The 27,003-nt window shown below is 40.0% G+C and overlaps 1 protein-coding gene across 1 annotated transcript in view; it reads right to left on the bottom strand.

The window, feature by feature from the left end:
- Positions 1 to 9,402: 9,402 nt before the first annotated feature.
- The window catches only part of CUNH3orf20 (chromosome unknown C3orf20 homolog), a 22,143-nt gene continuing 4,542 nt past the window's right edge, over positions 9,403 to 27,003 (bottom strand). Inside the window, exons 3-11 of the mRNA XM_018563383.1 lie at positions 25,896 to 26,027; positions 25,705 to 25,815; positions 22,957 to 23,110; positions 20,659 to 20,905; positions 20,318 to 20,413; positions 19,354 to 19,681; positions 15,933 to 16,049; positions 12,472 to 12,614; positions 9,403 to 9,442 (exon numbers count right to left, since the gene is read on the bottom strand). Of these exons, the coding sequence (XP_018418885.1) occupies positions 9,403 to 9,442; positions 12,472 to 12,614; positions 15,933 to 16,049; positions 19,354 to 19,681; positions 20,318 to 20,413; positions 20,659 to 20,905; positions 22,957 to 23,110; positions 25,705 to 25,806 (1,227 nt within the window). The 5' untranslated portion in view covers positions 25,807 to 25,815; positions 25,896 to 26,027. The remainder of the gene's footprint in view (positions 9,443 to 12,471; positions 12,615 to 15,932; positions 16,050 to 19,353; positions 19,682 to 20,317; positions 20,414 to 20,658; positions 20,906 to 22,956; positions 23,111 to 25,704; positions 25,816 to 25,895; positions 26,028 to 27,003) is intronic.

Raw genomic sequence — 27,003 nt, forward strand, 5'->3', positions numbered from 1 at the left:
AAACCAAATATTTGAAGTTTTGTTTTATTACGGACATAAAAGCTGTGACACAAACTGTATATCTGGCTGTTTTATTTGTATTTTACAATTATTGATCTTTAACAATTTAATTCATATTTAATAATGAAAGCATTTTTATGAGATAATTAGAAAAAAAAAACTCTAAGCTTCAATCCAGTTATATTTCTTTTTCTTTCATTTTGGGACTTAGAGGCTTATTTTGGATTTAGAGACAATTGGATTATACTGCTTGGTATAACCCCTCCCACTCCCAACATTCCTAAGCTTATTGCTAGTGTCCTAGGTGGATGGACATCTTTTCTCTGATGAGAAAGGTTCAACCATTTTTACTGGTCATTTTTTTTTCTTTAATCAAGACTTTATCTACGAGCTACCTTATCTACAAACTGCTTGAGCATGTCTCCTTATGCAGCTATCTGGATCAGTGTATCCTCAGCAATAGCTTTCGAGTCCATACCTGGACTCCAGAGCTATGGCACAACTTTTGCTGTGATCCAGTCTCTCAAGGAACTATTTAGATCATTAGACAGGGATGCCATTATTATCTCTTTCATGGAAAGGGATGAAACACTGAGAAATTGAGTGTTGCATCACCAGGTGGCATGTCATGTGCACGTTCATTCTCTTTTCCCGCCATTCAGCATGAGGTAGCACCTTTCTCCCACTGCTCCTAATTGCAAGAGACATGTAGTTACACCTCAGTTAGTCCTTGCTGCCACCTACAGTGACCTGTCACCTCCAGCCTTTTGAACCTTTCTTGCTTCCAGCAGTCAGTTCATGAGTATTTTATGTTTTTTTTCCTTGTATTATAGCTAAGGTGTTCCTGTTTGCAGGGCTACATGTAAAGAACCGTCCATAGATAAATAGTGCACTGCGCTTATAGTTTAAAACATAAATAATAACACTATCAAATAAAAATGCCTTACTCAATCCACATAGAACAATGTGATTATCCACCTATTAAACATTCAGTGATAATAGTGACATGTCCAAAATAGCAAGTTCTTATCATAAGAAAATTCACTATATGCAATGCAATAGTGACATGTGCAAAAAAAGTCCATATATCAACCACTCCAATCCGTGCCTGTGACTCAACGCACAAAACAAGACATCAATCTTCTGTGCTACATATAGTGCTCCTTATTCGCTCTCAGTGAACGGATAATGCAGGATCCACACTCACCAGAAATAAATGACCCCTTTGCAGGATGGTCATATATAATTGAGTGTGGTGTTGGCTTCCTGGCTTCCTCTCAGTATCCCCCACTTCAATTAGTAGTATCAGTAACATTCCAGGGTAACAATTCCATAGATAATACCAGTGATGATCCAGGATATCCCAATCAGTCTCCCCAGTGTAATCATAAAGAAAACAGATAGAGCCTCATTGCATGCTATCTAAAAAACGCACTTTATTAAATGGATAAAACTACTCGCATGGCCAATAAAAACAATCGCATATAAGATCAAGCACTGTCCATCAGTCCAGAGTCTCTCTCCACACTGCTCACGGATGTGATGACATCAGCATGTGCACCGCCTATCAACGCATTTCATCACCAGGACTTCCTCTGAATGGCATACACAGTGCAGATCACACATTTCTTTTACAAGAGAACTATGTGGTTGAAATGTTGGGCTGCGGAACAGGCATGTAAAATGTGTTTACTGGGCATGCCCTTCAAGGTAGATTTTTAAGGTTCCAGAGTGCCACTGGGAGTAAGAGTAAGCGTACTCATCTATCCCAGAAGAAGAAGCCTAGGCCTCTTCTCAAATCTAAAGCAAAACCCTACTAAACTAAAGCAACATCTATTAGCATTTGCAGACATCTGAAGAGACAGACATGCAGATACCTGGGTAGAGTTGGTTGTTTTAACAGGCTACAAACTAGAGTTCTTTTTTCTACTCCATTCTCTCTTCATGTCCCTCAATCTTCATGTGTCACTGCTCAGATTAGCACACCTCCATGTAGTCCTTGCAGGTCCCCTGGGCAAGGGGTTATCAGCTCAGTTCCTGTATCAGAAGGGTTTCAGGAAACCTTTTCAATGTTCCAAAGCCAAAAGGGGGCATCTACCCCATGTTGGATCACAAGGCCTTGAATATCTTCATTTGGTCCCAAAAATTCTGTATGGAATCCATCCAGTCAGTCATAGCCTTCCTTCATTAGGGAGATTTTTGGCCTTTGTTAGACATCAAGGATGTGTACTTGCATGTCCCTATTTTTCTAGCACATCAGCAATTCCTTTGTGTTTTGCTGTGGGTCCTCAGCATTTCCAGTTTGTGGCCCTGCCATTTGTTCTGTCTTCTGCACACCACATATTCACCAAGGTTCCAGACCCTGTGCTTATCTATGCCCTTTTCTAACCTGAAACTCCTTCCTTGTCTTGCTCCGCAGGATCGAGATGGAGGGCACTCTGGCTATATTCATAGTTCTGAACTGTCCCAGCCAGATGTGGCACTCCGACCTGATCAGACTCCTGGCAAGCTCAGTGGGTTATTCCAGATGTCCCAAGGACCAGTTTGCCATCCCGGTTCACAAACTTTGGCTTTAATGACATGGCTACTAAATCCCAGGTACTAAATAACTGGAGCTTCTGCACCTCGATGTTACCCACAATGTTAAAGCTAAAAGGTCCATTTCCTGGAAGATCTACCATCGCACATGGAAGGCATACTTCAAATGGTGCAAATCCTGGGTGAATCCTGGCTTTTTTACAATCAGGTCTGGATTAACAGTTGGAATTGAGAGCAATCAAGAGTCAGATCTCAGTGTTTGCGATCTTACTCCAAAGACCACTAAGGCCTAGGGCCTCCTTGTTTTCCAAAGTGGTTTTGGCATTTCACCCCAACCAGCATTTTGCTTCAGCCCTCCTGCCTGGCCCCATTACATCAGAAGAAAATTTCCCTTCATTGTTTGGATGTAGTTCGTCACGTGCATGTCTACTTTACAACATGTTCTTAACATCAGCTTCTATTGTTTACAATAGCTTGAAATGTGCTATTAGGGGATAGTCTGAGGGACACTTTTAAAGTCCATTAACATACGGTGTACCACTTAAGCCCTGGTATAATAAACCCTTTGTTAGGGAAGACAGTGAGCACATCAAGTTTACAACTAAAAATGAAGATCTGCCAGCACAGTACAGACAAGGTTATGAATGGTAAACATTACTTTCCAGCCCTCTCCTTGACATTACATAGCAGGAGAAAGTTAAGTAAGATTTTTAAGCAAGTAAAAAGTAAGCAGCCATTTTAAAACAATTTTTTTTAAATTATGTTAAGTGTATGTGTTCACCTAATTTGCCTGCAGAAATGAAAATACACTTTAAGGATTGGGTTCCACCCTTTACTGGCAAGGCACACTCTAATACATCTGTGAGTGCTTGTGGGGCTTTTCAGCATCAGGCAACTGTTTACCAAATTTGTAAAGCTGCCACCTGGTCTTCTGTTCACATGGTCTTTAAGTTTTGCCAGGTCAAATTGCAGGCCCCATCTGATGCCAGCTCTGGGCGTAAGGTTCTTTAAGTGAGCTGCAGACAGTCCCCGGTTGTTATTTTTTCTTGTTATTGTACTTTGGCCTAGTTTTGTTTGTTGTGTTGCCTACCCCTCAGATGGACTGCTGTTGGACATCCCAATTGTCTCTGATCCTGTGTCCCCTTTGAAAGTTAATTGAAGGACAAAGGTCCTATCCTTCCATGTTTTTATTCTTGAACTTGGCACAAAACTGTGGCATGCCGGGAGTAGGAGGGGTTATACTAAGCTTGGATTGCTTTTTTTTGTTTGCCAGTGTCCAAATCCTCCTGTAGATGACCGTATAAAAAACTCTCTCTGAAACCTGTTTCCCTTAATGAACTTCAAAGAAAAGGATTTTAAAGTGAGTACAAAAATCTTTTTTTTCTGTGCAGGAAACATAGATGACTGATTCTAAGTAGCAATGGTCTGGGTTGCCTTACGGTTAGACATCCCTTATTATATTCCCCTACTACGTGTAGGGTCTTCATACATAGACAGTAACTGCAGTACGACTTCTGAGATCTGCAGTTGTCAGCATTGTAGCACGAGTTCTCAACACAGCTTACTGGTGAGCAGGTAAATGTTAATGTGTTTTTCCTATTGCATATTTTCTGTTAATTTTTTTGTGATTGCTTGATTTTTAAATTGTTAAAGGTGAATTCCTGCTTATACCATAGTGTTTTGAAATAATGTAAAAAAAGAATGCCAGAGCAACAGACCTAAAAATGCACCTGCATCATGTTTGCTGACACAGCACATCACAATGTACCCGGGTGCAGTAATGTGTGTTCTGGTGCTCTGCGAAGCAGGTGCCTTGAAGGTGCATTGGTTTGGTGTGTTAGAATACCGTCCAAAATGATTGGCACCGTAAAACATATTTATGAAACAGGCTTAAGAGGCCACAGATCACTAATTTGCACCGAGGCAATGAGAGGTATTTTACTGGTTTTTAGCAGCAGAATGTTGTCCTTGAATTACCATAATCCTTATGATTCTGGGCTAAAGCTGCCTGTCCATCACTATGCAAAGAAAAAAAAAACATTAAAAAAGATCACTCATCATGGAAGTGTAAGCTTGAAAACTGTAGGGATTGGAATCTTTTAACTAGCCATTGAGATAGGGATTCAAAAGGGGATTGGAAACAGTAACATTTAATGTCCAGATAATTTAGTTCTTCCTTTATTGGACGAGGCAAAGGTGGATACTGGAACCACCGCCCAACCATTTGTTCAGAAATGCCATTTATATATTTTAAGTCTTACTTGCCAAGGCTTATCTGCCATTCATACATTAAACATGTTTATGTTAAGCAAGTTTTTGGTCTTTGGTTACAACATACAAAACACCACACAATAGTGGCCGACGTTATGGAGTTTACAGATCATGTTCTTTGTTTTATTGCAAATAGTAGGAATAAGGTTCAGGTTTGCTGCTACCATAGGTTTTAGGTTAATCCTGTGGGTTTGAGATTTCTGGTTTCAGCAAATGTATGCGCAGATTCACCTGGGAAATTTTTAATTAAAACCAAAATGCACTGTACAGTTATTTTTAGCTACTGTCCCCATGCAAATATTTTTTTTTTTCTGAAGTGTTTCCCTTTAGAAAACGGCGGGCTTTTGTTTCAGGGATTTTTATTTCGGGGTTTTCATTACTATTTGGTTTTCATATTTTATTTTATGTTGATATGACCTTTTTGGGCGCTCAGAATTTTCTTGTTAGTGACCACCTGTTCTTGGAGCTGCCTTTATGTTCTCAGAAAAACTAAGTGCAAGAACAGTGTGTACCTAAATCACCTCAAATTATATCAGTCACAGTTACTGCACCCCTCTATACTCAAAGATACATAAAAGTTAAGCAAACACTGGTTAGAGATAATAACCCTTGTTAAAACTATTCTGCAGCTGGCATTAGGCTTAAACATTCATCTGGTAAAAATTGGTGATGATAAACTGGTCCTTGAAAAAAAGGTCCTGACAATCTGGAAGAGTCCATGGGGCATCTGCCTGATCAGGTAGGTGTACCACATCCTGGACTATAGAGACTGAGTATGAGGCAGTAATGTTTGGAGTTTCTCTTGGCAAAGTAAACTGGTTTGAGCTGTGTCTAGTATTAGACCCAGATACTCCAAGCGATGAGTCAGCTCCAACGCAGAAGGTTTGGAAGTAAACCAAACCTTTTCAAGTTTTGTATTGTCCACTCCACATTGTCAGTCAGAACCTGTGCCGAGTGTTCCCTTAATAGGAGGTCATCCAGATATAACAGAACTGGTATGTGCTTGATGTCCACAGAGGCCAGATAAGTTCCCTGATTGAAGGAGACTATGACCGATGTAGTGGATTCTATACAGAATTTGTGGATCTGAATGAAGACATCCAGGGCCTTTAGATTCAAAATTGGACGGATACCTCCTTTTGGATTGGGGACTTTGAAAAGGTTGGAGTAAAATCCCTGAAACCTTTCCGCAGTGGTAACTGGCAAATGGAAAAAATAAAAGACATGAACCAAGGAAGGGACAAAGAGTGAAACTCTAGCTTGTAGCCCCCATGGAAACCACCTCTTGTACCCAGATATCTGAGATGGTTTTTGTACAGGTGTCTACAAAGTCTAACAGGTGTCCCCCACTTTGAAAAGTAGGGACACTCCTTCAAGTTAAAGATTTCTCAGCAGGCTTGGGAGGCTTGAAAGCCAAGTGTTTATAGGTGCACAGGGTACCTGGTTTGGATCTGGCTTTGAAGGTTGAAGCACACAATGAGATGGGTGATGTCTACTAACTTGTCAACACAATAGTCTAGGGCTGTTGGTATGAGCTCAAAACGTTCCACAAACAGGGAATCAATTTCGAGGGAAACAGGATGCTGTCTTATTGCCCTATTCCATTCTCCTAAGTTTGACAGGTTAGCATCACAGCAATATTTCATCTATTGATTACTGTTGAGGATGTGCCTGTGTTTAACGATCACATCAATAAGAGTTTGGAAATTCTTTCACAAACCTATTTACGCCTGACTGGCCCTGCATTACAGCTTACATTGGCTGAGTCCACAGTAGGAACAGCCCATTCATCAGGAGTGTGCCAATCCCCATAAAGGACATCTAGGAGAAACAGGTGCATTAGGAAGGTCTTAGTAGTCTTAGGGCCTCTAAGAAGTCCTAGACAGAAGCACTGGTAGAATTGTAAGTGTTGTACACAGACTCAATGAGAGCTGAAACAGTCTCTCTAAACCTGGGATTAATAGCAACTGCTTGAGGCTCCTCAAGGGCAATATCCATTAAGGATGTTTGAGATTGAGCATCAAACAGTCTCTGCAACAAAAGGCTCAGAGTCCACTAAAAAGCCACAGGAAGATCAGATATAGATTCTGTAGGGCAAGGCGTGGCAACTGTTGGTGAAAGTCAGCAATCAGGATTGAAATTTATCCCATGAAATTCTGCATAGCTGTTGTTTAATTTGACAGTGTCCAAATCCTTCTATCGTTGGCGGTAAAACCCAATTGTCTCTAAATCCTGTGTCCACACAGTGAATGATAAAGAAAGCCTTTTTTTAAAGCTGAATTGAGTGTGGAGTGTGGTGCTGCTATGTAAAGTTCATTGTAAAATATGTGCTGTCAGTGTATGCTGCCACTTAAACTGTCCAGAAAAATCGTACATTTTTTTGTTTACATTGTATATATCCTAGATTTCAATAGGATTCAACGCTAAGTTCAGGTTCTCTGAACCCTTGGCAAATTGAACTCGGGCAGATTCCCGAGTTCAATTTGCCATCCCTAATTGCAAATAAACCAAGTTTGCTTTGCATCAGGAATGTGTAATCTACACAGCTAAAGGATGTCATTATGTCCATGGGCATTCAGAGATCTCTAGAAACAACTCTTGACCAACTGATCTTGAGGAAAGATTCAGAGAATCCAAAGATATATGAATCTATAGTTTGACACCTTGGAGGGAAATTATCAAAACTGGAGTAGACAGGATCTGAAGCAGTTGCCCAGGGCAAACAATCAGCTTGTATCTTCAGTTTGTTCAGTTAATATTTGAAAATGAAAGAGAGATGCTGATTGGTTGCAGTGCAAATCTGCTTCAGATTTTGTCTGCTCCGGTTTTGATAAATTCCCCCCCTTATGTCTGCCTATTGGTTCTGTAATGTGATGGGTAACCTACTAGACCCTGAAAGAGGTTGGGGAGGAGTCAAGCTTGCCTTGTACAGAAAAAGTCATGGTTTACATAAATCCTCAGTTGCATATACATTTGTATCCACTTATTGTGTTATATACAGTGTTCACTGAAGGTAACCTATGCTTATGAATGTTTGCACAGTAAGCTAATTTTGAGACCAGGTTTGAGACCAGTTTGTGTTGCTTCTATAAGTAGCAATTGCCAATTTTACTAATAAACTAGAGCAACTCGTCACGAGCAAACAAAACAGAAGTTAATCTTGTGGTTTATGAGTCAGTAAGCAATGATCACATATTGCACACATTTCTGAGGAAATCAGTGACCATATTCTTCAAGCTAATCAAAAATGATTCTATAAATACTCATGTTGCGTAACAATCTTCTCCTTGTATGATTTCACAGGATTTGGAGCTGTATAGTCATGATTCATTATCTGCAGACATTGCTTAAAATAAAATGCTTTTTATGTATTTTTGAGCTGAGTGATATGAGGTGAAGAACCTAAAGCAGAACTAAAGTAGGTATAAAAAACCACAATTTAGCCCACTTATGTATTAATTCAAAAAATTATTACATTTATTTATTAATAGAATGTGTATAAGTACCTGAAAAAGTCTTTATATCAGCTTCCTTGCTTGCACAACAGCACAGGAGGTTCAGCAATCTGAGCCAATAAAGGTTCTATTGCTTTTTAGAGTGCTGTCAGTCTAACACTGTCAACACAATTACAGAAAGAGTGAGCAAAGCATTGCCGTGATCAGTGTGGTGGTGTTCCTTTAGGTCTTGTTCACACCTGAGCGTTTTGTCACACAAAGTTTCCAATTGCAGTCTCTGGGACCAAAAAGCAGTGTAATCGTGTACCATTTTCAGAAACAGGTGTTTTTCTGCTTGCAACAAAATGCTTAGGTGTGAACAGGGGCCACATAAATGAATGGGGCTCCTTGTCTTGAGTGTTTTGACACACTCAAGACAAGCGAATGGGATACCTTTGAACGTCAAAATGCCTAGGTGTGAATGGGCACTTACTGACCAAGCAGTATTGCCTAATTGTCATTTGGACCGGGTTCGGTTTGAACCAGAGCTCATCCCTAATGTAGTGGACACCAGAAGAAACAGAAGGGGCACATCACTCTAGCAGTTGCACAGATATTATTCAAATCTGACAGTGTCTCTAACCCTTCTCTATTCTATGAAAAAAAAGCTTTGTCTGAACATACATTTTATGTATAGTTAATGCGAAATCAAAATATTAGTAAGTGACATGTCTAGTCATTACTGGAAATGTACTATCTGCATTGTACAGCAAGTTTGAGTGCATGATGAAATTATTCTAGACCTCCCCCGAGTGCCTGAATAATACAACATAGTCGAGTGAATGTTGACAAAGTATTTAATCTGCATACTTGTTAGCCAAATCTTGGAAATTCTTAGTGACTAAGCAAGAAGAACATGGATATCATGATGAGTGATCACAGTTCTAGTGAATGCAGTGCATATATATTTTTATAAATATTCAAGAGAAAACATTTCCATATTTTTAGTGTCTCATATTAGAAGGAGCTTTACATTCAGAAATCATAATGAACATTGATTCCTTCTTCACACATGCCAGTACATGGGCCATGACTGTCATTGTCCTTCGTGTCCTGGTTCATTCAATAACATCTGGGGGAGGCGTTTTTTATTATCTCATTATGTATTGATAGATGAAAGGTTCAGATGTCTTTCATAACTGTAAACAAAGAAATCACAAAACATTCACACAAGTAGTGAATATGTACACCCAGCCCAACGCTGCAATATGCTACACCTCATGCAGAAACAGAACTGGGGAAGCTCCCACTGTATTATGGCAAAGAAACATTTCTGTTACCTGGTTCAAAGAGGTGACAACCAATTCTCCGGCAGATTTACATTACAATCACGACAGTCCTTATACTATTACAAGTTGTAATGTTTCCTGCAGTGTATATTCTAAATGAGTAAATCAGACTGTACATCTAGCTAGATTTAAACACTCCTGATTCTGTTGTGGATTTGTCAAAGAATTATCTGTAACCACAATTATTAATCAAGCTACGAAGCTGAAGATTGCAATAATATAAGTATCTTTTGGGATAAACATTCAATATTGCTGGTATCTGCTTAGGGGTGACTATAAATGGATGCACAAACTAGTAGAAAGCGCTTGTTTTTAGGGCTGTGGAAATTAAAGATTAATTTCTCGATTAATCGTTTAAACTTTTTGATCGATTAAAATTATTTTGATCGCTAATGAAAACACTCACCTCTCTGCCGGCTTCCCGGGAGTCCCGTCGACGATCCGGTGACGTCACGGACATGGACGTCACCGGACTCCTCCCCCTTCCCCAAGTGGCTCCGTCGGCTAACGAAGGGAAGAGGGGAGGAGTCCGGTGACGTCGATGTCCGTGATGGCTAACGCAGGGAAGGGGAGGAGTCTGGTGACGTCAATGTCCATGACGCCACCTGACTCCTCCCCCCTTCGTTAGGCGACGGAGCCACTTTGCCCAAGAAACTTTCTGCACGAGAGCCAGCCAAGGCGTTGGCCTATACACATACAGCACAGCAATGAAGTAATACAATGAACTAGGATCACACTAATCCAGCACGTTATTAATCTCACGTGCCCCACTCAATATGGCCGCCGCTTGAGTGGGGCAACTCAGAATAATAACGTGCTGGATTAGTGTGATCCTAGTTAATTTTATTACTTCATTGCTGTGCTGTATGTGTATAGGCCAATGTAGTTGGATCAGTATGTGCGTTATAATTAATCCAAATTAATCGATTAAAAAAAATTTCGATTAATCATCATTACCAGCCCCACTAGTTTTATATGATTTTATGTACCAATAAAGATGGAAATGTTATACATAGCTGGGTACTGACCATGAGTGGTGTTTTTGATACCTAAAAAGCGCCCTTTGTATATGCTCATTTGTTCTGCAATAATATAATTGTATGACTAAGAACAGACAAAGCTGTAAGTGAAATTTAAACCAAATGTAGCACAGGTCGGGGCAGGTAAAAGTCATTATTCGTAATTAGGTCAGGTATGCATCAATAGTAAGTAATCAAAAAGAACCCAGCCTAGGACTATTTGCATCAACTCACGGAAACAGAGAAGGAATTCAATATACTAGGCACACTGTGGTCAACTACAATGGAATTTTCACAGACACACACTGATACAAACAAACACAAAGTAAAGAAGGCACATAACAAATCATAATAAATCATACTATTCAGAAGTCTAGTGATTGTATGTCATTGTTAACTAGACAGTGAACAAGGTCTTAGATGTACTACACAGCATTACAAGGACATTAAATAAATGTGGAAATTGAACCCAAATATTTTCATCTTATGTAGAATGGGAAGGGGTTAAATTCTCTGGTTTTTATTAGTACCTAGGGCCTTAACAAAGTAAGTTCTCTGACTTCCTCCCCCAGTGACACTTTTATCACTGGGATAGGAAATGAGAAAAATATATCTAACTTGGACGCAAAGGCAATACATTTGCCTAAAACAGAAGACATCTAGAACCATTATCAGCCTTTAATTGGTGTTTGTGATCCAGGTGGAGATGTCCTCTAATTTCTTCTCCCATTGACAATATTAAGGTGCAAAAAGGAATCCACCATACAAATTGTGTGAAAGTCCACAACAAGTTTTATTCAACTTTATTATAGTTGGCAGCATAGAATGAACAATCCTGTAAAAATTACAGGATTAACAGTAAAATTACTTGTTTCAAATGACAGTTTTAGCAGTCTAGTTTCTACTGCCTTCGGCATTTCCCAAGCCCTGACCTGAGGCCAAGATCTAAGGGTGACCCGTTAAAATCCATGAAATGCATTGGCTTTACTTGAATGTGTGATTAGTAAAAAGAAAAAACTGTTCTGGACTTTAAAACAATGTGGTATGAATTTTCTTATTGGACAGCTCCACAAGGAGTAATGGCCAGAGGCTGGTCCATGTCTCAGATAAATGTGGGTGCATCAAGGTAAGTGCCAGGCATAATGGGGTTGATTTACTAAACGCGAATGGGCTGTTGACTTTGCAAGGGAATTTTCCCTTAGCTTAGGGAATGTGGTGAAAATTCACTTTCCGAAGTATATCACGTGCAAGAAAAATAAAGAAAAAAGTATTTTGGTTTGCACATGATTGTATGATGGAAGTAAGCAGAGCTTCACTTTATCTACTAAGGGAATATTCACTTGCAAAATAAACAGCATATTTGCCTTGAGTAAATTAACCCCAATGTGCCTGGCACTTTCCTTTTTGCACTCACATTTCATCTGAGACGTGGACTTGCCTATTGCCATTACTCCTTGATGAGCTGACCAATAAGAAAATTCATACTTATTCCAGACCTAAGACTAAATTACACACACGAGAATTAATGACCCAATGCACACTTCTCTTTGACTCTTTGAAGAAGAGGAGAGGGGAAGAGGGAGAGGGAGGAATCTCTCCAACAGACCACAGAACCCCATTAAATACATTATGGAGGATTAAATCAGTCTTTTCAAAGCAACATTTTTTCTTTTGCTGGAGCCACTGTGTTCTGTGTATTTAAGACTAAATAGAATTGGGTGAAAAGCTTTTTATAAGGGTGAAATGAGGGTCTCTGCTTGTGTGAGTGGGTTATTCCTCTATATAGCAACACTGAAGCATGATCAACTACACATCAGAATCTCACACAGAAGACACTTTTCTGGAGAAAGACATAATTACCCAAACTTAAAGTCACTTGGTAAATGGTTTCCTGTCTGATAGTCACTCCTAGTTTTCACTATTTGTTTCTGGAGATCTTTTATTGATCTGCTATAGCCATTGAAAATGTAGTTGGCAAACATCAGCTTTCCATAAATATACATCTAGAACAAAAAATAAAGGATAAAACGTCATCATAATACAATACTGCATTTGCCATCTGAATGTATTAAACATTCTAATGTAAACACAATCACTAAAATATCTTAAGCTGTAACAAAAGTAATTTGTGTAAAGTAATTCACCCTCAATGATCCCAGCAAAGACTCTAAAGTTGTCTTTTAGTCAGTTTTAATAGCTTAGAAACACCTGCTATGTGTTTACATTATAGGGCTGGTAGCCTGCCAAGATGCTGCTCTCATAGAACATAAGGAAGGAAGCAGTTGTGATTTCTGTGCCTTGGAATTTCTCTACAGTGCTTATAGCTACAGAGGTAAATAAGATCAATTTGTTTTTAAAGTACCTTTACTGCTATATGTAAAAACGTTAGTTCTACATAAAGTAAAATTTATATTATTCAATGCTATCCTATAAATCCAATCTCATTCAATCTGAGATTTCTGACAAATGTGTGCCACAATCCTAAACTCTTTCATACCCAAATGGTAGCTGACAAGACGTTTTCTCTAATTTACAGTGGACTTTTCCCAGCCTACGTATACCACCCATGTCCATTGTGGCAACAATTTTTCATCTGCACCTGTTAAAACTACAATCTGAATTTCTACACAGTCTTAGCTGTCATCCTGGGTCTTTAGTGAGGATCTCCAGACCTTGCACACCCACATTCTACTTATTCTCAGTCTTCAGAGCCCTCAGCTGTAAATACTTATGTTTTTTTCTAGTGATCAATAGATGTCTGTAGAGGATATATTCTTTCACACAGAATATTCTAATCCCTGTGATGACTACCAGAAAGTAGGTAGAACAAAGATATTTATTCTAATGACCAAAAGTAGAGTATCTTCTTTTATCTGCCAGTCCTCCAGCAAGCCCTGCACCAGAGTGAGATGTACCATGAAAAGTGCAAGTCAAACAATTTATTAACACTCATTTATCATGTGCCTCAATCATAAACTATGATTATGATTGAGGCATGTAGTGAAAGATATATCACTACAGTTTCAGCATAACTTCACATAGTAACCTACAGTGCAGATTTGGCACTGCAGATACATGATACTATAGCAAGTGCTGTAGCAAACACATTTATTTGGAATGGAGGGGTCTAGACAATCGCTAACAGAACTAGGGCCTTGAGTAGCCCTCTAATATTCTTCGGACAAGGTTATACGTAATGGAAGGAAGTGCAGGCCAGATGAACACGGGATACAATGTAAACTTGTGATCAGTTTCAGAGTTACACTGGATAAAAGGTACAGCCAATAAGGGGTAGCCACTGTGGGTGTCATGTATTAAATTGTCTGAATGAAGAGCTATATCCACAGCCTAGATAATGATTACCCTTATTTGTCTAGAGCAGCGTTTCTCAACCTTTCTTTTTAGTCACGGCACACTTTAAAAGTATTCAAAATTTTGAGGCACCCCAGTCTAAAATGTCTTAGATTTTAAGAGGCACCCCTCTTTCACATCAGAGCTCCCCTTTTGCATCAGAAGCCACCTTCACATCACAGTCCCACTGCCACAAAATTTTCAGGCACCCCTGTAGAGGCGAGGAGGCACCCCAGTGTGCCACGACACCCTGTTTGAGAATGGCTGATCTAGAGTACGAAAGGTAAGATGATTTTTCTCCAGGCAATTTTGATTTCCTTAGCCATTTTTATATTGGACACCAGAAGACTATGGACAAAACCTAAACATGGATTAATATATAATATTTATTAGGGATGTCCCGTCCCGATGCCACTTTTTTAAGTACAAGTACAAGTACAAGTACTGGCAATCATGTACTTGCCGATACCAATTACCGATACTTTTTCTATGGGGCCCTGTGATTTCTAGTTACGCCCCTGATAACATGATTAGGTTAATCATGATCCATAGTACAGTACAGTCCATAGTACAGTACTATCTGATTGGACAACACATTTTATAGGAGACATACTCCGCGCTGGCGGATCGGAGGGGGGAATCCATCCCCTCCCCTGTCACGGCAGAGAGCCGTGACAGGATCGAGAAGTGAGCGAACACCGGCATGTGTTCGCTCACCTCCCGATCTACTGAGCCGACCTGTGACAGTCTCATTGTCACAGGTCGGCTAGAACTATGAGGTGACAGAATATTTTGTATCTATGGATATTTCTGTTAATAGTGAATCACACAAAGTCATTTTCATGGTGTTTATTTTGTTCAGTAAATCCTTTTTATAGCTAAATGGAAAACAAATAAAATGAACTATATGCACCCAATTTCCAGTCTCTGTTCAATAAATGTTTGTTTGTTCTAATGTATGTTTGGTTTAATGCCATCGGAACAGCAAAATGTATTAGAATATAAGCCAGCACAGCTAAATTCTCCCCATCTGTGTAGAGTAAACAATGTTGTCAAGTCAGTTTCTTATGCAGGAATGCCAAACATGACATAATTTATTGAAGAATGTATTTCTATGGATGTGTGCCGAAGTAAGCACAGATTGCTGACAATGCCAGGCAATCTGTTCAGCCTACATTTTATCAGTCCTGGAGTGGTATAGTTAACCCGTGGAGGATAAGTTCATAGTGTTGTCTTTTTAAATAAAAAATCGTTGGTAATATCCATGCAGAAAAGGACATGGACTACAGCATGTCGCTGCTTGATGTGACACAATGACACAAGAGGGTCATTTTTCTAGAATGGTAACAGTAAAGGCTCATACTGCCACCCAGTGGACAGTATAATTGATCAGTTGTAATACTACAGCATCAGCAACTGGTCATAAGGAAAATGTGCAGGCTACCACTGCTAACCTTTGCCTCTGAAAATGTGACTTACCTGACTGTCATGTCCACCCAGTGGACAGTATAATTAATCAGTTGTAATACTACAGCATCAGCAACTGGCCATAAGGAAAATGTGCAGGCTACCACTGCTAACCTTTGCCTCTAAAAATGTGACTTACCTGGCTGTCATGTTAGTCCAAAGATTTTAAGGTTTGTGTCACTGACTAGGAACAAGTATGCAGATCAGGAGTTCTCACTTAACTCCAACTGAGTTTGCTGCAGGTTTGTTTAGAAAGTGACTCAGAAAATATTGAAGCCATAGACAGATAGGCAATTGCAGAAGGTTAGCAATGGCATTCCACACATTTCTCTCAGTATGCATTTCCTTTAAATCCTTAACTGCAGGTTTTAGATGATAACTGCCATGTAATGTATTCTTTTAATTAGATGTGTTTGTAATCAAAGCATTTTGCTTCATAATGAATAACTCCCTTTCCTCTAGTGTTATCAGACATTGTGTAAATTTCAACCTTAATATCATACCAGGATCATTCCAGGTGCTGCATTGTGCCGCTGAACAAGTAAAGGATCCTTGTGATCAGTGTATAGATTGCAGGTGCTGATGTCATACTTCAAGAGGCGGAAAGAGTCTAGTCGGCTCTGTAATACAAGATAAGTATTTACGTCAATTAAAAGAAATGTTTGAAAACACCTGGTCTATTGTAGAAGCAATCAACTGAAGAATTTGCAAGAGGGTGTGAATTTGGAACACATACAAAGAGACAGAACAAGTGTCAAATTTGTTAAAATGTAGCACCTACATCTAGATACAGTAAAAAATATAATCTACAGCAGTGGTTCTCAACCTGTGTAACCTCAGGACCCACATATGTCCTTGGTCATTAAGCCGCGACCCAAGTCGCACTCCAATGGAACGCACGGCATTAGGGTACCTCGAGTTCCGGTGCGAGTGTATAAACTGTGGGTGGGAGGTGCGTCTGGGGTACCATTCAAATGAATGGCAACGCAACACACCTCCCACACCAGAATGCACGGTAGGTGCGATTGCATGGTACAGTGTGTTGATTACTGCACTGTACTAGTGTGAATGAGCCCTCAAAAACACAGACACGCACAATCCCACATTATCACAGACATATAAACACTAATTTAATTTAATTTATTTTAGGGTTCACCCAGTGTCCCTACCTTACGAGAACGGGAGTGGATCCTCAGCCTGGGGTCCAGTGTGGGATGCTGTGCTGTAAGGGAGCTCCATCCATATGTCCATTACTTGTACAGCTCTCTTGCGCGCCCTGCGGAGGTGCCGGGAGCCAGAATGTGATGGCACCTCTATAGGACACGTGAGGGAGCTGTAAGCAATGCACGCATGGATGGAGCTCCCTCACAGCCATAGCCCCAGCCCACCTCAAGCTGATGCTCAGTGCGGCGCAGGATATTGTGAATGGTTGCTTGGTGCGAGAACTGACAGTGCTGTGCTAGGGGGAGGAAGAGGAGCCTCTCGCCTAGAAAAGTGGGAGGCCTGCAGCGACCCACTGAACACGGGGTCGCGACCCACTTTTGGGTCATGACCCACCAGTTGAGAACCAAGGATCTACAGTCATGTGAAAAATGAGTTACACCCCATGGAAATGGACTTTCTCAGCATATTTATACATGCATACATTTGATGTCTATTCCAACAGTGTCTCGAGATAAAAGTTCTTTTTGGACAACAAAGGCTTTTTCTTAACACACGTCCCACACAAGTTGAATTTGTGCAATCTCTTTCTGATTGCAGATGCATGAATTTTTATCCTAACTGTTGCAAGCATTACTTGAACACCCCACAATGATATTGTAGGTTTCTTGCAGACTTCTATTAGCATGAAATGGTCAGCTTTTGGGTTCGATTTGCTAGACTGGCCAGTCTTGGAAAATATATTATATTTCTGATATCTAAGCCACTTGTGGATTTCATGCCTACAGTGCAATGATTGTTTTTAAACCATGTGGTGATCTTTTTAAATCCCTTGCACGACTCATAGGCATCCACAGCTTTCTCTGGGTCTTAGAAAGCTGTATAGATCCTGGCATGATGACATGACATGTCAATAGCAAAGAGAACACTGGACCCTAATCAATGGCACCTAATCTGGAACACCGGATTCTAATTTTAGGGATTTGAAGTAGCGATAAATACTTTCCATACAACACATCTGCATTTTAGTTCATGAAAAGTAATACACCGTGTCAATTTTAAGTCTCATGTGTTCAATTATATCATCTTTATCTGCAGGCACTGCTTGGATCAAGATCTAATGTTTACTTGTTCAAATATGTTGAAAAAGTTAACAACTTTTTTAGAACGATATTATTTGTAGAATTAAACACAGATTCCCCCACCCTTTTTTTCTATCTGTAATGTCAAAAACAACACAGTTGCCAGTACAAGCAGATAAAAGGAGGGTTCTGTGCAGGGTTGTGGCACTTAATTTTTGTAGCAAAGCAGACAATGACCTTCAGAAAGAGCTCTGGGGGAGACCTACTGTTACTTAGGCTGGCCATAGACATTAGGTAGATATTCATGCACAATCCACCATCTATTGAAGGCCTCTGCACCAGCTTCTCTCCTGATCATGAATACTCTAGTCAGAAACTTGTTTGGGCCAACTGGAGGAGGAACCAAGCACAGATGACAACAGTAGCAACTGAACCAGATTATAAACTGCTTGATAGGTTTCTAAAAACACTAATTTGGAACACCGTGCACTTCCCCATGTGCACTGGCACATTCACCCAGTCCAGCGACTTTGGGAGACTGGCATCTAATGTCTATGAGCCCCTTTAGAATCAAGAGATCACCTAATGTCTATGAGCCGCTTTAAAATCAAGAGATCACCTAATGTCTATGAGCCCCTTTAAAATCAAAAGATCACATTTGGATCAGTTGGGTATTGGGGCATGCCCATTAAAAAGTTCTGCTAGTGTTGTGTTGTCTGATATCAGTTTGCATTGCTAGAAAAGAGATACGAGTTTGTAGATAGGCAATAGAAAGTCTGGACTAGATTGCTATGCCTGCTGCACACTGTGCCCTCTAGCATATGCAAACAAGGGGGAAGGCGGATGATAACGATGTTAACAAAAGCAATGTATTAAAATATTCAATGGCTATAATATTCTGTAATAAAAGAAACATGTCCACTAATGGATAGGGTTGCCACATGTCCGGGATTCACCAGGATAGTCCGGTTTTTGAGTCTTGTGTCTGGGTTTCCAGCCAGCAGACACCCAGACACAAGACACTAAGTGCTGATGCCGACACTTCACATTTTTTGACAGATGCGACTGCTGAGGTCCCCAGTGAGCGCGGGACCTCAGGCAGCTGCATCTGCCTGAAGCTTTATCTTCCTGTGAGCCGCAAGCTGGCTCGCACATCTCCTCCTCTGTCTGACACATCACTGCCTCCCTCTGGACCCCTGGTGAGACACTGCATAGCCACCACACCAAAGCCTGCATAGCCTACCAAAGACCCCACACAGTCACCTGAGAGCCTGCATAGCCACCTGAGAGCCTGCATAGCCACCTGAAAATCCACACAGCCTCCTGAGAGACCGCATAGCCCACCTAAGAGTCCAAAAAGCCCAACTGAGAGTCTGCACAGCCCACCTGAGAGCCCGCACAGGCCCCCTGAGACCCTGGAGACATCAGGGCGCCACCCCGGAACACAGAGTACGTCGCTTCATATTATTTTGCATTGTTGTAAAATGTATTGCTGGTATTTGTAGTCCTCTATAGCCCGTCTCCTTACTACCTGCCCTGGCTGCCTCTCCTTGCTCTCCTCTATATTCTAAAAAAAAAATGCTGCGTGCGGTGCTAGAGTGTTCGGGTTTCACAAGAAGAAAAGGTGGCAATCCTACTAATGGAAAACAGTCCGATAGCACTTCATATTCTCTATACTAACCTGCATGCATGGCATACTTCTGTAGCTGTTCTTTTTTTCATACAATTGATCAAGCACATCTGGTCGGTGATTATCCTCAGCATCCAGAGATGACACAACACATACAACAATGATTTGCACTGAAGACAGGAATTTATTGTTAACAAGCTGGTCAAACTCCAGGTCTGTGACATAGGGGATCTGGTGGGTACTACACCTACATATCCCACCTTCCTCACCCAAAAGGACTTTCTGAATGACCACAGGGCAGGTGTAGTGTGATATGTGCCATAGTTTTTCAGATTCTTGTTCAAGACTACATACAGGAACTGATGGTGCTGTTTCAGGCCTAAGACAGGGAATTAAAAAGAGACATTCAATTGGAGTACACAGATAAAAGAAATAACGAACCAATCATAAATTAAAGAAAACTGACAATATTGTGTGTTGACATATGCATTGTGTGACAAAATATACATCAACAATGTAGAACTAATTCACATAGCTCCAAACATGAATACTAATGTGCAAGTATCAATAACAATATTTCAAACTCACAGAGTAACATTTTTTCACTGGTATAGGATCTCCCAAAAACACCCCATCTCCAACAATGTTTGACATTGAAAATATAATTTACAAAAATAAATAATAATGAAAACAATAATATATATATATATATATATTTGTCTCATGTACACATGTACATGAGACTACTATAAAAACATGTACAGGGAGGCTGTCCGTTATAGTAATGGAACAAAAGGAACGTAAGTGGTGGAACTCTTTGAATAGCTCCGACACTACGCGGAAGTGTCAGAACTACGAAACATTCACCTGTGATAGGAAGGTTTGGGAGGCTGCTTCAGGTATGTGCAGGCACCTTTTTGGAGCATTCATACAGAATTTCAGAAAGCTCCTAATGGTCAAAAATGAGCATGCCCTAGCTTAAAGTTGTAGTTATGTAACACATAATACCACTTACCCTGATTTACTGACAATATTTGAGCCAGGTACATTTTTACTAATGCTTGGATCAGCAGATGTGTGCTCTTTTCTGGTGCTTGACAATGAAGAAGGCCTGAAAAAATAACTGTTGCATCAACTACAGTATATTCAAACAGCGCATATGGACAACATATTACATAATTGTATATATACTTTTAGGATTTAAATAATAACCCAACTAAATGCAAATATGTTCATTGGAACTGGAACATCATACAAATTAGACTACTGATTATTATTCAAACACACCAACATGCTACACAACAGGCCTCACTTTTAAAGACATAGAATAGTGTACGTATATACATACTCTCATACCTAGGGGAGGCAGAGCTTAGGGATGTATCCCAGCGCATATTATGAGCATGGGCAGGAGCTGACAGGAAGCGTCCATGTAGATGAAAATGTTCTTTGCTCAGTAAATTCCTGGTATCTGTTTCTGTTACAAGATGAGTGTTCGGTACAGGTGTAGTTACTATGAAAGGAGTAGCAGATTGGACCTTCCTTTTGCGTGATGTTTTGGGAGGTGAATCAGACATCCTCTGTATGTGAGGTGAATCAAGTCCTGTGAAATCAGACTAATGTCATGAACCAAACTTTTAAATTCTGAAAAACTCAAAAAGGTCTTATATGGAGTACTTTTAATCTGATACCACAAAGAACATTTGACATCCTCTGGCTGATCTTGAGCGGCCTACTGTACATAATATCAGTCAAACCTATAAGTTATTATATCATTATGGAACTTTATGATGTATTCCATTTTCTAGCCATGTCACCATGGACTCTACATTTTTTTTTTTTATCAGTCATATGTGGGTTATATGGCTGACTGGAGTCCACAGAGTTCAGAAAAATGTTTTGTCTTAAATTGAACTTTTCCATTCCTCGGGCATAGGGGTAGCTTCAGAATTTGCTCCATCGCATTCCCTACATGGCCAAGCAAACGAAACAACGTTGTAGGCGGTAGGCAAATTTTGTCTTTTTGCCAAACATCATAAGCTAGGCTCTCATCTCCTTAGCTCTACCTTAGCTGCTGATATATACATAGATCAGTGACACATACAGTAACTACCACTGGAAGGGCAGATGTGTCTTTGACATGCAGACTGGAAGTGACAGCTTGGTTTCACATTGCTAAGCTGTGCAAGAGGCAACCAACAAGGCAATAACTGGGTCTCTAAAGCCACTCTGGAGTGGAGTTTTGCACAATGATTATGCAGAAGTAAGTTATTTATTAGCTGTATAGTTCATACTGTATATACTGGTGGCATCTATAAACATTGTCAAAGGAAATGGGTTGCCTTAAATGCTCAATATTTTGCTGTTAGAATTTGAAAACTAGAAAAAAAACTTTGAACACCATCACTTTTTTTTAATTCTTCATTTATAAACAACTCGGGTACAATAAAATAGACAATTATAAATAGAAAATGCTCATGAATATGACTCCCAGATGACAGCATGAAGATCCAAGAAAACGTGCACCTCCAAAAAAGTATACAGACATCTTCAATTGTCAACAATCATTTGCAACCATCGTACTCAAAAACTGTCTCCGAACCCGAGTAGTAACCTTTTTACTTTTTGTTTAGAAACATTACAACAGAATAGTTCTCATACGAAACCTCCAACTCCCGACTAACCGGAGAAAGAGGAAGATGAATAAAAACTAACTAATCATGAGAAAAGCAAGACATGACAAAGAACAAACACGAAGCTACAATGAGCGAGAAAGAAGAGAAACGGGGCTTAGAAAGGGGAGCAAGACAAGGGAAGGGAGGCGAGAGAGATAGAGAAAAAGACAAACCACAAAAGAAAAAAAGGGGGGGAATAGAGGAATGCAAGATACCAGATTGGGGCAAGTTTGAATGTTTCTCTTAAAAGGCATGAACACACTTTAAAGTAATCCCGCCTCGACATGAAAAGTGCCTATTGATACTGTAACTGTATAAAAAAAGAAAAGCATATACTTACCTCCACCGCTGCCGACACCTCTCTAACCCTGAGAAATACTCCTCTGATTTTTACTGCAGGAACTCATGTTTTTGGGAGTGTCGATCTCCTGGTCCCCTGTTACACTTGCTGATTTCTAAATCTCTACTGTGTCCTGTAGTGACGTGGGGGTCGAGGAGGAGGAAATTAACACTTTGGGAAGTGTCAGTTTCTGCAGAAGACTTCAGGGAAGATTTCTCAGGATTGGAGTGGCACGGGTGGCAGGAAAGGTAAGTTTACTTTTACCTGTTACAGTTACAGTATTAATAAAGCATTCATAGGCACTTTGAGTATAACTGAACTTTGGGATACCAAAGCAACGTTGCAGTTTACCTCTGCCTTTACTTTCCATGTGTAACTTGCAGCAGTGAACAGTTATCACAGACACCTTGGAATTTGGCAGGGGCAAGCTTTATACTTTTTTAAATCTATGAATCAACCTACAATCCCATAGTAAATCTGTACTGTTGCTCCAGTATTGCACTGATTTATTGTACAACAAAGTACTAACTTTTCCCCTTTTGTGAAATGTACGTTTCATCATTTCAGTTAACAGGGAAAGGGCTGTCATAGAAAAAATATTTTCTGTTTGCGTGTAATGGGACAATAGATGGGACTCACCAGAAGCCAATCTATAATGCTCCATCCAATCCTCTGCAATATTTCTGATCTTTCTTTGAAGTTTCCGGAGCTCAGTAGCTGCATTAAAGTCATTTGAAGGGCTGATATTGTCCTCAGGAATTTCAAGTGTTTTTACCAGCTCTGATAAAATTGTCTGCATTATAAAAGAAAAATGTGCATCTCATTATATAAAACACAATGATTTCTTAACCACTAATCTCACATCACCTTACCAATGTACAAAGATCTTCGGATTGTATACATAAAGAATAAGAGAGCATTGTTCCAATCTTGCATAGTTTACATTTTGTTATGCTACAGTATATCTAAACATTGCAAGAAATGACCCCAAAGGAATAATAAAATGTTTATGCTTCCGCTGCAGTTATGACAACAGCTGGTCTAAGTAGATAAAAGCCAACCCTAAATTGTGTTTGGTATATTTATATGTTGAGGACATTATATTATTATGATTAACAGGAGCAGGAACTGAAATGAATTACTTGGTATTTGCAGAACATGTTGGTTATAAATAAAAAAGTAGTAATATTTTGCATAATGTGTCAAATGCTGATATTGCCTTCACGGGCCTTTATGATGCCTTATTATGCAGGTCTTTTATTCTGCGTACTGGCCTCATTTGCCATTACAGATATATAGGCTGCTCTGTCTTTTGTTACAGCTTTCAGTCTGAGCTTTTTAGGGTATAAAGGTGTTAGTTACCACATTTGTATTGTCATCTGTAATAAAGGTTAACATTTTATTAATTTGGTAATGCATTTGAAATGTGGTAAAGACAGGATTCTAACTATAAACACAATGATTCTACAAAAGTAAAATTATATCACAGCTAATAAAACTCTCCTGACTCCTCGGCTGCATCAATTCCAGGTAGCAGCTCATTAGGGGAAAAGGCTCTCAGAGTACCCTTTTCTCTATAGTGACAAAGGAGAAGAAAAATACAATGCCGTGAGCAAAAGTTGATCATTCATGAGTAGTTTGTATTATGTGGATTAATGATTGCATATAATAAAAATAGAATTAACAGTAGCTTTCATTTATAATGTATGAGACTTGGACACACAGTCAGTAATATTATCCTTTGTGAATACAAAGACACACCGCATAGTAGAAGTTTATGGCCTGACTGCCCTGTGTACTTTTCAGGGAAAGATAACATATCAAAATCATATATTTTATAAATGAATAATATAAAAGTATTGCAACAAGTGAAATGTTACTATAGGGGGCTCATAGATATAGCAGAAGGATGAACATTTGTTCAAAATCATATGTTTATTTTAAAGGACAAGTCTACTTATCATATAGTTTACTTTACCTAAACTAATGCTTATCCACACAAGTCACAAGTAAACTTATTTGCACTAACACCTCTCCACTGTCTACCTACTCTGTGACAAAATTCCCTTCAGTGTTGGCTGTGCTTTGGACGTGAATGTACTAAGGATTACCTTTGAGTCCTACAAGGGTTACAATGCATAAACACAGTCAGCAGTCACAGTCAGGAAGAGAATTTAGTTGCAAAGAAGGTAAACACCAAAGCAGGTGGTAGCTATGATAGAAGTAAGTAAGCTCAGGGGTGGAACTACCGATGGTGCAACTGCTGCAGCCGCCCCAGGGCCCAAGGCTGGGGGGGGGCAACTGCCCTCTGACAGGGGAGGACTGGACCGGGAGGCATTTGCGTAGAGTAACTACCGCCATGCCTGGGGCAGAGGGGAACCCAGTCAGGAGGCCGGGGCCCAGCAGCGGATATGGAGGAGGCCGGGGCCCAGCAGCGCCGGTCGGTAGGTGATGGAGGTCGGGGCCCAGTATCCCCAGTCCAGAGGTGGAGCAGGCCAGGGCCCAGCAGCAGGTAAAAGGAGCTGCATGTGCAGGGAAAGAGACCCCGACGTGTCCACCTATGATCTATGGTGGGCTCTGCAGGGTCACTCTCAGGTGGGCTCTGCGGGGTCTCAGTTGGGTACAGAGACTAGTGCATTCTTAAGTCCAGTCCTGTGCATTCCTAAGTCCAGAGTCCAGAGCGTTCCTATGTCCAGAGTCCGATGCGTTCTTAAGTCAAGAGTCCAGACCTGTATTATTGCTGTAGAACCATGGATTGATGGGATCAATGATTATACCACAAAAGAGAATGGCAACTGGCTACAGAGGACTACGAATCTCAGCAATCCATGATTGCTGGTTGCCATTCTCCATTGCTGAATAATCATGGATTGCTGAGATTAGTAGCCCTCTATAGCCAGTTGCCATTCTCCATTGAGTATAATCATGGATTGATGGGATCTGCAGTCCTCTAATGCTGGTTGCCATTCTCCATTGCTGAATAATCATGGATTGAGTTACAGTTCTTCATAATTATAAAGAAATTGCCCTAAAATCTTTAGTCTGTATTGTTTTAGAAAAATATCACGTCCCTTTAAGAAAAAGTATCGGTAATTGGTATCAGCAAGTACCTGAGGGAAAGTACTTGTACTTGGTCTTGAAAAAATGGTATCAGAACATCCCTAATCTATTATACTATTAGACTGTGTATTACTTCTAAAGTTTGACGCTTTTGTTTTAAATGAATTTAGTAAGTGCAGTGAACCTAATGCTATTGACATCCTTTTTGCTCCCACAGGATTTCCAAGGTAATTCATGTATGCCACTGCTGATGTCTCAGAATAAGTACCATGGTATCCAAATCGTAAGAACTCATATTGTCTACATAAACACATTCATTGTACTTACAGTTTTCTTTGTACTTCTCTTTAAATCCTTCTCCTTGGTTTTTTTTCTGTTTCCCTTTGCCATTTCTTTGGCTGTTCTTGATGAAAAATTTTCATTTGTCATAAGCTGACCCTAAAATAAAAGAGGAAGAATTCATGTTTAAACAGACAGTCTGAAGACAAAAAAAAGTGTTGGTCTTTGGAGGAACTTACCAGATCTTCAGCCTGTGAAGGAGGGATGTCTTGAAGTGGTGAGAGAAATAAACGTACCACCACATGCTGCCATTTGTAAATCAAATTAATGGCAAACTGCCCAGCAATCTTAACAGAGAGGTAGTCATTGACCTAGGAAAAACAAACATTGAAAGACCATTTACATTTCTCCTCTACTATTTCCTGGAAATAAGAAAGCAGAGTGCTTATCTGTAAAAAATTTATTTTTAATAACTTTGCATTTAATGAGATTTTAAAATATTTATGACAATATGGGTGAAGATTTTATACAGGAAGGTATTTATTATGTTGGAAATTAAGTCACTCCCTCGGAATACATATTTCTATAGAAATACTTTGGATCCAGTTGGGTTACTATAAGGTATATACAGTATATGTTCTAATAGCTTCCTCCAACTCTGACAAGACGTCACCTCTCTATATAGATAGATAGTATTTTAGTAAGCAAACAGCTACATTTAAGACACATAGGGGGGGAATTTAAACTGGAGCAGACAAAATCTGGAGCAGCTGTGCATGGCAACCAATCAGCATCCACCTTTCATTTTCAAAGCTTAACCAAACAAACTGAAGAGAGAAGCTGATTGGTTGCCATAGGAAACTGCTCCAGATTTTGCCTGCCCCAGTTTTGATAAATTCCCCCCATTATGAGCAAAGATACAATGGCCTTGAAACAGTGATTCAAAAAGTGTTTTCTGCAAAAAAGATCAAGTGTTCTCTTTTTTAAATAATACAATTTAGGGGGTTATTCAAAAAGTTGCCAAAGCCATGAGAACACGGCTGGCTCCTCCCCACTGTCATTTGCGTGGAGATCGGTCGGCTTCGGCCGACCTTTCTCCGCGCTTCGGGTGTCACTATGGCTCAGCCGAGCCGAAGCATATGCGTTCGGCTTGGCTGCCTTCGTCTGCTGTACGGGCTATTGTATATAGCCCATACAGCAGCCCTTCGGTTCGAGCGAACCAAAGGGCAGAGGTGGCCGAAGCGAGCAAAAGGATCAGCTGAAGCTACGGCTAGATCATTTGGCTCTTTAGTGAATAACCCCCCTAGTGGGTTACTATATACAAATGCAACACATGCATTTGTATAT

This window comes from Nanorana parkeri, unplaced genomic scaffold (genome assembly GCF_000935625.1).
Source record: "Nanorana parkeri isolate BGI_ZX_2015 unplaced genomic scaffold, ASM93562v1 scaffold661, whole genome shotgun sequence".
Taxonomy (NCBI): Eukaryota; Metazoa; Chordata; class Amphibia; order Anura; family Dicroglossidae; genus Nanorana; species Nanorana parkeri.